The following is a 9,499-nucleotide window of genomic DNA, read 5'->3' on the forward strand; positions in this document are numbered from 1 at the left end:
ATTCTACTTGGTGAGCGCCTGGCATGAAAGTGGCAGCCCACCCTCCCAAGCAAAGCTCCCTCTAAGCTCTGGAGTCCTGTGAGCAAAAATTCTACTCGGTGAGCGCCTGGCATGAAAGTGGCAGCCCACCCTCCCAAGCAAAGCTCCCTCTAAGCTCTGGAGTCCTGTGAGCAGAAATTCTACTCGGTGAGCGCCTGGCATGAAAGTGGCAGCCCACCCTCCCAAGCAAAGCTCCCTCTAAGCTCTGGAGTCCTGTGAGCAAAAATTCTACTCGGTGAGCGCCTGGCATGAAAGAGACAGCCCACCCTCCCGAGCAAAGCTCCCTCTAGACTGTGGTGTCTCCTGAGCAGAAATTCTCCTTGGTGAGCTGCTGGCATGAAAGTCGTAGGTGGGCGATTTGGTCCTCCTGCATCGATTAGTTTGCTCTGTCTGGAGCCATCCCTTCCTGGGCTGGGACAAAAATGTGTGAGCCGGAGGCTACAAAACGGTGAGCTGGCTCACACGCACTCAGCTTAGAGGGAACGCTGCCCAGGTACGAATCAGGGCCCAACCCTGCTTGGCTTCCAAGATCTGGTGAGACGGAGCCAGCTGGGGCCATGCAGGTCAGGGGAAAAGACACGCAGAGGTGGTTTGCCATCCCCTGCCTCTGCGTAGCAACCCTGGGGTTCCTGGGTGGCCTCCAATGCTCCCTCTAAGCCATAGGCTCTTGTGAGCAAAAATTCTACTTTGTGAGCGACTGGCACTGAAGCTGTGAGCGAGCGATTTGGCCGCTGCATCCGTTAGTTTGCTCTGGAGCCACCCCTCCTGAGCGAAGGCAAAAAATGTATGCGCCTGAGGCTACAGAACTGTGAGCTGGCTCACACTCACTCAGCTTAGAGGGAACCATGGTAGTAAAGGGAGCCAGCCGGTGGCCCTGGAGGGATTTCAAAGTGAGACACGTGCAGAGGGGGTCTGCCGTTGCCTGCTTCTGCCTAGCGACCCTGGACTTCCTTGGTGGACTCCCAAGTTTGATTCCCCACTCCTCCACTTGCACCTGCTGGATGACCTTGGGCAAGCCATAGTTCTGTCAAGAGCTGCCCTTGACAAAAGAGCAGTTTCTGTCAAGAGCTCTCTCAGTCCCACCTCCCTTGCAGGGTGTCTGTTGTGGGGAGGGGAAGGGAAAGGAGTTTGTAAACCTAATCTGGGAGAACCGGGTTTGATTCCCCACTCCTCCACTTGCACCTGGCTGGGTGACCTTGGGCTAGTCACAAGTTCTCTCAGAGCTGTCCTTGAAAAATAGCCGTTTCCGTCAAGAGCTCCGTTTCCGTCCTCAGCTCCACCTCCCTCGCAGGGTGTCTGTTGTGGGGAGGGGAGGGGAAGGGAAAGGAGATTGGAAGCCGCTCTGAGACACCTTCGGGTAGTGAAGGGCGGGGTATAAATCCAATCTCTTCTTCTTCTTCTTCGCATCTGAAAGAGAGAGCTCTACCCGATCGGCTCTTACAGGCACTGCTTGTCTCGTTTAGGTACAACGACCTCCACGTCTTTGAGCTTCACGAGCCTACCCGTGTCATCGCGTGGACAGGAGAAAAAAGTAAGTGGCCTGCCTTCTGTGGGGGCTCGTGTCCCCCTAGGCTGGGCGGCCATTGGCTCAGTGGAAGAGCCTTTGCTTTGCGTGCAATAGGTCCCCGGCTCAATCCCCGGCACCTCCAGAGAAAAAGTGTCCAGTAATAGGAGATGTGAAAGACAAACCGACCCAAAGGCCCATCCAGTCCAACACTCTGTGTCACACAGTGGCCAGAAATACCAGTGCCATCAGGAGGTCCACCAGTGGGGCCAGGACATTAGAAGCCCTCCCACTGTTGACCCTCCCCCCCCAAGCACCAAGAAGACAGAGCATCCCTTGCCCCAGAGTCCCTATCTATACCTTGTGGCTAATAGCCACGGATGGACCTCTGCTCCATATGCTTATCTAATTCCCTTTTGAAGCCGTCCATGCTTGTAGCCGCCACCACCTCCTGTGGCAGTGAATTCCAAGTGTTAATCACTCTTTGGGTGAAGAAGGACTTCCTTTTATACGTTCTAACCCGACCGCTCTGCAGTTTCATGGAGTGCCCACAAGCTCAGGACTATGCTAACTTGACTATGCAGTCTGAGACGAAGGAGGACCAGAACCGTGTGTGTTTCGAGGGAAAGGGGTGGGGGAGCGTAAAGAAAGGATGCGAATGGTGGCACGGGGAGGTCCTCGGCCGCACGTTCTGGCTGCGTGGCCTCTCTCGATCCCCAGATCTTGAATTCCGAGCCTTGTTTGTGGTTCCGCTTCTAGGGGTCTGCATCGCAGGGTACGGCGACGGAAGGCGGAATGAGATTCTCCAGCTGCTGTTGCCGCCCCGGCTGGCTGCGAAGGAGAACCAGGTAAAGGGGGCCAGGGGCCGCTACGGAAACTGCAGCTCTCTGGGTGCCTCTTCGGGTGTTTGCTGATCTGGTGGGCCGGGGGCAGGGGCGGCTTCTTCCCCTCTTGCCCAGCCCAGCATCTTTCACAGGGCTCCTTGGCTTTCGCAGGGATTGTGTCCAGAAAGAGATTTTAAGGTTGAGCAAGGGGGATTCTCAGACCGCCCAGTCTACAGCCTGAAGCACGTCCCGGAGACCAGGTAGGCCGCTTGGAAGCCCTGTCTGCTCTGGTTTGAGAAAAGAAGATTGGGGGGGGGGGAGCGAAAGAGAACAGATCTTTCCCCAAACCTGAGAAAAGCCTCAGGTTTGCAGAAAAATCCTCATTTGACGGCCCTGCGCAACTCAGGCAGTGTTTTCCTGGGAAGGAGGCTTCCAGGGGGAGGGAAGGAGGGAAAGCTGTAGACGGGTGGAGGGGGGCAGATAATTTAAGTTGGCCGGTGGAAGGGAAGGAAAGAAGGAGGCAGGAGGAGAGAGACTACGGGGGCTGCCGGGAAGAGGAAGAGGAAGTGGGGAGGGGGAAATGAGATAATTCATGCAAGTCCTTGCGGGTCCCCTGCTTGTAATTTCTGAAAAGGAGTGGAGAAGGAGAGAGGCTTTGGGGGCTGCCAGGGAAGAGAAAGAGGAAACGGGGAGGGGGAAATGAGATAATTCATGCAAGTCCTTGCGGGTCCCCTGCTTGTAATTTCTGAAAAGGAGTGGGGAAGGAGAGAGGCTTTGGGGGCTGCCAGGGAAGAGAAAGAGGAAATGGGGAGGGGGAAATGAGATAACCCATGCAAGTCCTCGCGGGTCCCCAGCTTGTAATTTCTGAAAAGGAGTGGAGAAGGAGAGAGGCTTTGGGGGCTGCCAGGGAAGAGAAAGAGGAAACGGGGAGGGGGAAATGAGATAATTCATGCAAGTCCTTGCGGGTCCCCAGCTTGTAATTTCTGAAAAGGAGTGGAGAAGGAGACAGGCTTTGGGGGCTGCCAGGGAAGAGAAAGTAGAAACGGGGAGGGGGAAATGAGATAATTGATGCAAGTCCTTGCAGGTCCCCTGCTTGTAATTTCTGAAAAGGAGTGGAGAAGGAGACAGGCTTTGGGGGCTGCCAGGGAAGAGAAAGTAGAAACGGGGAGGGGGAGATGAGACAGTCCTTGCAGGTCCTCTGCTTGTAATTTTTAAAAAGGATCACAGAATTTATTTGGTGTATCCCGCCTCTCCAGACAGCTCAAGGAAAGGCGCCGCTAATAATAATCTTTTGGTGGAAATGGAAAAACAACGAAAGAAAGACTTGCATTGCTAGAATAGCCAGAGATACGTCGTCGGTCACGGAGGACCGGCCACCCAGAACCCGGGAGCGCTTCTGGCATGAAACTCCTGCAGAGACACGGAGTCGTAATTAGCGAGGAAAAGGAGATTGGCTACTTTCCTCCTTTCCGGACTTTGTCTTCTCTCCGTTTGCCCCCGCAGCTTGCTGGTGACCAGTGGCCCGCCAGACAGTTCCCTGCAGGTTTGGCACATTGATCAGGACGAGACGGGTGAGTGGCCGCAGAGGTGGCAGGAGGTTTGGGTGGGTGTCTGCCTGTAGCCCAGGAGCTGCGGTGGCTCAAGTGGTTGAGACGCTGAACTGCAGGCTGTGGAAGGTCGTAGTTCGGCAGTTCGAGACTCGGGTGCCGCATGACGGAGTGAGCTCCCGTCTCTAGGTCCAGCAACTGCCATCCTAGCAGTTCGAAAGCAAGAAATTGCAAGTAGATAAATAGGTACCACTTCGGTGGGAAGGGAACAGCGTTCCGTGCGCCTTGGTGTTTAGTCATGCCGGCCACATGACCACAGAAACGTCTTCGGACAGCGCTGGCTCTTCGGCTTTGAAACGGAGATGGACTCGACTGGCTTTCGAGCAAGGGAGACCTTTACCTTTACTGCCTGTAGCCCACCCTGCCCCAGAGACTCAGGCCGGGTAACGGAAATTGAAAGCCTTTAAAAAAAATAATAATCAAGAGCATAAGTTGACCGGATCTGGGTCGGACCCAGGCTCTGTTTAGTCCAGCGCCCCACAGCAGTGCTCATTCTAAGCTATGGAGTCTTGTGAGCAAAGATTCTACTTTGTGAGCTACTGGGCATTAAAGTTGTGAGCGAGCGATTTGGCTGCTGCATTCATGAGTTTGCTCTGGAGCCATCCCTTCCTGAGCGGAGACAAAACTGTGTGAGCCGGAGGCTAATAAACTGTGAGGTAGCTCACATTAACTCAGCTTAGAGGGAACACTGCCCCACAGTGTTTAACCAGGCCTACCAAGAGGACAAAGAGAGAATAGCTCCCTCGCACGCACACAGTGTCATACCCTGATGACTATTCTTTTAATAGATCCAGGTGGGCCGCCTTGAGCCCACATAGCGGGGAGGGCGGGGTATAAATTGAATCTATAAATATAAATAAATAAATGTTGGTTTGAAGCAGCAGAACAAAGTTTGAGTCCAGTGGCATCTATAAGACCAACAAAGTTGAATTATTCAAGGTATAAGCTTTCTTGTGCATGTGCACACTTCTTCAGATACATTGAAGTGGAAGTTACCAGTCCATACATATAGGTTTGGTGTGGTGGTTAAGTGCGCGGACTCTAATCTGGGAGAACCGGGTTTGATTCCCCACTCCTCCACTTTCACCTGGCTGGATGGCCTTGGGCAAGCCGTAGTGCTGATAAGAGCTGTTCTTGAAAAAGAGCCGTTTCTGTCAGGAGCTCTCTCAGCCCCACCTGCTTCACAGGGTGCCTGTTGTGGGGTAGTGAAGGGCGGGGTATAAATCCAACCTCCTCTTCCTCTTCCTCGTCCTCATTCTTTTATTTATATCCTGTTTTTCACCCCAGATGGGACTCAAAGCAGGTTAGAACTTGTTTCTCCCCCACCTCCACTTTCTCACAAAAACCATCCTGTTTATCACGCTAATAATTATTGTTATCATATCGTAACTTTTTGTATGCATTCGACACGCTGCTTTGTTTCACCTGTATCCTTACAGGCTGTGTACTATATTCTGGACTTTGATATATTGTTTCATTTTATATTGTTTGGAAAATTTAATAAAATATGTTTTTTTTAAAAAACCCAATCCTGTGAGGTTGGCCAGGTGGAGAGTTTGTGATGGGCCCAAGGTCACCCAGCGGGCTCCCGGGTAGAGGTCGGGATATGGACCTGGGTTGCCCAAGTTCCTGGGCCTGCCCCACTATCCACTCCACCGCACTGTCTCTGAGCTGGCAGCGAGTCCCCAAAGCTTTATGAGGTGTGGCATGGAGAAATAATTTCTCGTCTCTGTCTTGCTCTGCCGCTGCACCGTGGACCCCGGTCTCTCTGTCCACTGGGGATTTTTCGAACAAAGAATGCTTGGTTCCTCCCTCCCAGCTAAAGTGGTACAGCCCTAACACAGAGCGGCCACTGAATCTCCTGCGTTGCAAGAACTGGACCTGAAAGATGGCCTGTGCGAGGCACGTCCACATGACACCCCCGTGCAACCCCCCCCACCCCTGACAGACACTCACCACCCACTATACATTTGTGGCCACCAGCTCAGAGCAGCATAATTGGCTCTGCTCACAACAACCCTGTGAGGTAGGGCAAGCTGAGAGTGAAGGAGTGTCACAAGGTCACCCTGATGTGCAAGAGTGGAATCAGCTCCCCCCTCCCTGGCAGTCTTTGAGCAGCGTCTGGACGAGCGTTGGTCAGGGATGCTCTAGGCTGATCCTGCACTGAGCAGGGGGTTGGACTACATCACCTCTATGGGACCCTCCCAACTCTACGATCCTGTGGTCATTCTACAGGCAGGTGCGGGATTTGAAGCCAGATCCTAGGCCAGCGCTCTCACCCTGAACACCGGCTCTGCCTCTCTGTCCATCCCTTGGTCCTACAGATGTTATTAAGCCCGTCGGAACCATCCCCACTGCAGGAGGAGATGAGCCAACCTGGGCCAAAATCGCCACGGCCTCCTCCAAGCCTGCCTGGGTACTGCACGGGGTGAAGGTCGGCAATGTTCAGGTGACTGAGATCGAATCCGGGAAGACCGTCTTCAGGACAGGTATCTGCTTCTTCCCCTTCTTCGCGTGGCCCCAGAGGTTCCCCCCCAGTGCTCCCTCTAAGCCGAGTTAGTGTGAGCCAGCTCACAGTTTTTAAGCCTCTGGCTCATACAGTTTGGTCATAGGTCAGGAAGGAGGGCCCCAGAGCAAACTAATTGATGCAGCAGCCAAATGGTTCGCTCACAGCTTCAATGCCGGTAGCTCGCAAAGCAGAATTTTTGCTCACAAGACTCCACAGGTTAGAGGGAGCGTTGGTTCCCACCCTTGAGCGGGGGAGGTTCAAGGGCAGAGATCTGTTGGGTCCACGCCTGGGATCTGTTTCCATTCCTTTGGCCTCCTCCTGGGAGATCCCCGATCCCCTTGTGCTCAAAAGAGATCAGAGAAACAGAAAATGGAATCTTGTTTATTTTGGTGTAAGAACATCACAAGGGCCCTGCTGGGTCAGACCAGTGAGGGTCCATCTAGTTGAGCATCCCATCTCACACAGAGGCCAGCCAGTTCCTCTGGAGGGCCAACAGCAGGGCAGAGAGGCTGAGGCCTTCCCCTGGTAAGAACCTCAGAAGAGCCCTGCTGGGTCAGACCAGGGAGGGTCCCTCTAGTCCAGCCTCCCGTCTCACACAGGGGCCAGCCAGTTCCTCTGGAGGGCCAGCAACAGGGCAGAGAGGCCGAGGCCTTCCCCTGATAAGAACCTCAGAAGAGCCCTGCTGGGTCAGACCAGTGAGGGTCCCTCTAGTCCAGCCTCCTGTCCTAATACAGGGGCCAAACAGTTCATAGGGAAAGTATTCCAACCCTTTTATCATCCTAGTTGCCCTTTTCTGCACTTTTCCCAAGGCTATAATATCCTTTTTGAGGTGTGGTGACCAGAACTGTACACAGTACTCCAAATGAGGTCGCACCATTGATTTATACAGGGGCATGATGATACTGGCTGATTTTTTTTCCGTTTCCTTCCTAATAATCCCTGGCATAGCATTGACCTTTTTTTATTGCAGTTGCACACTGTCTCAACATTTTCATTGAGTCATTTTCATTGAGAGCCAGTCTGGTGTAGTGGTTAAGTGTGCGGACTCTAATCTGGGAGAACCGGGTTTGATTCCCCACTCTTCCACTCGCATTTGGCTGGATGACCTTGGGCAAGCCGTAGTTATGAAAAGAGCTGTCCTTGAAAAAGAGCAGTTTCTGTCAGAGCTCTCTCAGCCCCGCCTACCTCACAGGGTGTCTGTTGTGGGGAGGGGAAAGGAGTTTCTAAGCCACTCTGAGACTCTTTTGGGTAGTGAAGGGCAGGGTATAAATCCAATCTCTTCTCTTCTTCTTTTACCTCACAGGGTGTCTGTTGTGGGGAGGGGAAGGGAAAGGAGATTGTGAGCTCGGGTAGTGAAGGGCAGGGTAGAAATCCAATCTCTCCTCCTCCTCTTCTTATCTACCATGACTCCAAGATCTCTCTCTTGGTCAGGACCCCATCAACGTATATCTATAGTTCGGATTTTTGGCTCCAATGTGCATCACTTTGCCCTTGGCCACATTGAAGCCTATTTGCCATGTTGATGCCCACTTGCCCATCCTCGACATATCTCCTTTTGGAGTGAGCTCACAGCACTTAGCAGAGTCCCAAAGCCTCTTGGGAAACAGAACCACGGATTCAGCCACAGAGGCTAATTGCTATAGACATTAATGTATCGTAGACGAACGGGAGGTTTAGCAGAGGACTGAGGCGCTCAGTCCAGCCCTAAATCCGCCACAGCTTCCACAACAGTACAAGGAACTGAACTGTGTGATTGAAAGTAAACTGTGGCAGCCAGGCTGCGTCAGGATTCCAAAGTTGCCCGGAGGCTCAGAACGGCTGGGGGCCGCTGACTTGTCGCGATGTAACGTGCGTTGATAATGGTGAGATGGCCGGGCAGAATTTTCCGGAGGACGGAGCCAGTGTTCCCTCTAAGCCGAGTCCGTCTGAGCCAGCTCACAGTTTTTTAGCCTCCAGCTCACCCATTTTTGCCTTCACTCAGGAAAGAGGGCTCCAGAGCCAGCCGCACAATATTAGATCGGAGTCGACCGCTAGGAAGGCACTGACGTTTGAACGTCATCCCAAATGTAATGTGAAATTGCCATCTGTGTAATGCCATCTTGGATCGTCATTTGTTAGCACCTTTCGATGCTGAAATTGTTTACATGTGCCAGGCTCCTGAATCAGGTCACACCACACAGGGCTTCAGAAGAAGGTAACTGTTTATTGGCAATTTCAGTACTAAAGAACAGGTGTACAGATTGTGTCAGGAATGGCCGTCAGTATAAGGGCCTCTGACTTATAGTGAAATCAAACATCCCCCCATGAGCAAAAGCCAATTATTATAGTTTGTGCGCGCAGGCAAAGCCAAAAGCCGTTAAGGTTCCCAGCAGCGTTAATTGCAGCTGGAGACAGCAAGGTCAAGCATGAGAAGCCGGGCAGGGAAGAGCTCAGAACGAGGAGGAGGGCACCCCTCCACATTCCAGATCTGTGACAGGGCTACCTGACAGTATGGTTTTTTAGGGTCACTGATATTATTTATTGCTGTCTTTATTCTTCTGTAAGCCGCCCTGAGCCGGCCGTGGCTAGGAGGGCAGGGTATAAATTTAATAAATAAATAAATAAAATAAATGTATGCGGCGGCTCAATCGCTGGCTCGGAACTTCAATGCCAGTCGCTCACCAAGTAGAATTTTTGCTCACAAGACTCCACAGCTTAGAGGGCACATTGGACAGAACTGAGCCGGGCTTTGCCCGGTCTGCCCCTCCACTCCCTCTTGTGGTCTCTCCCCACAGCCTCCACCAGCCACGACGAACTGGCCACGCTGGAGTTCTTGGACCAAGCCACGGTGCTGGCCTGCAGCGCCCAGGGGCAGCTCTTCCTCGCAGACATCAGGCAGCCGCAGGGTCTCTTGGGAGTGGCAGAGGATGCGCCTGTTGCTTTGGCACCGGGAGGGGGGAGATGGTGCGCGGCAGTCTGTCCCGGTCCACCGGAGTCCTTCAGGGACCACCCCCCGATCGCTCGACTGTCGGCGGGA

The 9,499-nt window shown here is 53.1% G+C and overlaps 1 protein-coding gene across 1 annotated transcript in view; it reads left to right on the forward strand.

Annotated features, from left to right (window-relative positions):
• Positions 1 to 9,499, forward strand: part of WDR73 (WD repeat domain 73) — a 20,128-nt gene that overhangs the window by 5,627 nt on the left and 5,002 nt on the right. Inside the window, exons 2-7 of the mRNA XM_015410456.1 lie at positions 1,503 to 1,570; positions 2,303 to 2,391; positions 2,539 to 2,627; positions 3,871 to 3,938; positions 6,299 to 6,463; positions 9,258 to 9,493. Of these exons, the coding sequence (XP_015265942.1) occupies positions 1,503 to 1,570; positions 2,303 to 2,391; positions 2,539 to 2,627; positions 3,871 to 3,938; positions 6,299 to 6,463; positions 9,258 to 9,493 (715 nt within the window). The remainder of the gene's footprint in view (positions 1 to 1,502; positions 1,571 to 2,302; positions 2,392 to 2,538; positions 2,628 to 3,870; positions 3,939 to 6,298; positions 6,464 to 9,257; positions 9,494 to 9,499) is intronic.

Source organism: Gekko japonicus, unplaced genomic scaffold, assembly GCF_001447785.1.
Source record: "Gekko japonicus isolate JY-2015 unplaced genomic scaffold, Gekko_japonicus_V1.1 scaffold2086, whole genome shotgun sequence".
NCBI classification, from domain to species: Eukaryota; Metazoa; Chordata; class Lepidosauria; order Squamata; family Gekkonidae; genus Gekko; species Gekko japonicus.